This window comes from Pygoscelis adeliae, unplaced genomic scaffold, assembly GCF_000699105.1.
Source record: "Pygoscelis adeliae isolate BGI_AS28 unplaced genomic scaffold, ASM69910v1 Scaffold442, whole genome shotgun sequence".
Taxonomy (NCBI): domain Eukaryota; kingdom Metazoa; phylum Chordata; class Aves; order Sphenisciformes; family Spheniscidae; genus Pygoscelis; species Pygoscelis adeliae.
The window spans coordinates 280,709-281,521 of NW_008824191.1; the positions used below are offsets into that span (position 1 = coordinate 280,709).

Below are 813 nucleotides of genomic sequence, written 5' to 3' on the forward strand. Positions count from 1 at the left end.
ACAGCCCCCCAGGGCCCCCCCCAAAGACACCCCGCTCTGCCAGCGGGGCCCACTCGGGGACAGGTGCCCGTGCCAGTCCTGCTGCCTCCCCTCTCTGAGCCCCCGACTGGCCCTGCTCAGGTCTGCGATGTGGTGGCCACTGGCCCGGGCCATGAGCACCAGGGAGGAGTGCACAGGCTGTCCCCGAACACAGGGTGAGCTCGAGGGCAGGGCTCCTGCTGCACTCTCTGGCTGCTGGGACAGGCAGGATCATCCCCGTAGCACGTCCCCGGCCACTGTCTCTCCATCCCCACGGTCACTGTGGGCATCCGCAGGGACTTCACACACCAAAACCACGCAGGCGAAGGGCTGTGCCTCGCGTCACAGCTCCTGCGAGCAGCTCGGCATCTCCTCTGCTCTCATGCTGCCCCATCCAGCGCCCCAGTCCCAGCACAGGCATCCAGGCTGGTGCAAGTCCTTCGGCGCAGCGGCACAGCCAGGTACCCAAGTCCCCAAGCAGCTCAGGGCTGCAGCAGGTACTTCTCTTCGTTCCTTGCCTCGTCTGCATCAGAAGCCGGGCTCTTTTTGGGGCACGAGGGGGTCCTGCAGGCCTTGCAGAGGATGAGGAAGAGGATGAGGATGAGCAATGCGATGACACAGTTAAAAGAAATTGCCACGACCGCTCCGGTGGAGAGAGCAGCCCCCATCGCCACTGTCCCGCGGGAAAAAGAGGGGCCCGCAGCTCGGCCCCACGCTTGGGATGCCAGCGCAGCGATCTCGAGCGTGCAGCCTCCACCCACCGGCATTGGCAGGGGACAAAGGGGGAGGAGGCGG

The 813-nt window shown here is 65.9% G+C and overlaps 1 protein-coding gene across 1 annotated transcript; it reads right to left on the bottom strand.

The window, feature by feature from the left end:
* Positions 1-115: 115 nt before the first annotated feature.
* Positions 116-696, bottom strand: ENHO (energy homeostasis associated). Its single transcript, XM_009334711.1, has one exon. The coding sequence runs from the start codon at positions 684-686 to the stop codon at positions 501-503; it is 186 nt and encodes a 61-aa protein (XP_009332986.1). The 5' UTR covers positions 687-696; the 3' UTR covers positions 116-500.
* Positions 697-813: the final 117 nt, after the last annotated feature.

Excerpts from the sequence above, each read along its gene's own strand:
- ENHO (XM_009334711.1), bottom strand. The coding sequence starts at position 686 with ATGGGGGCTGCTCTCTCCACCGGAGCGGTCGTGGCAATTTCTTTTAAC.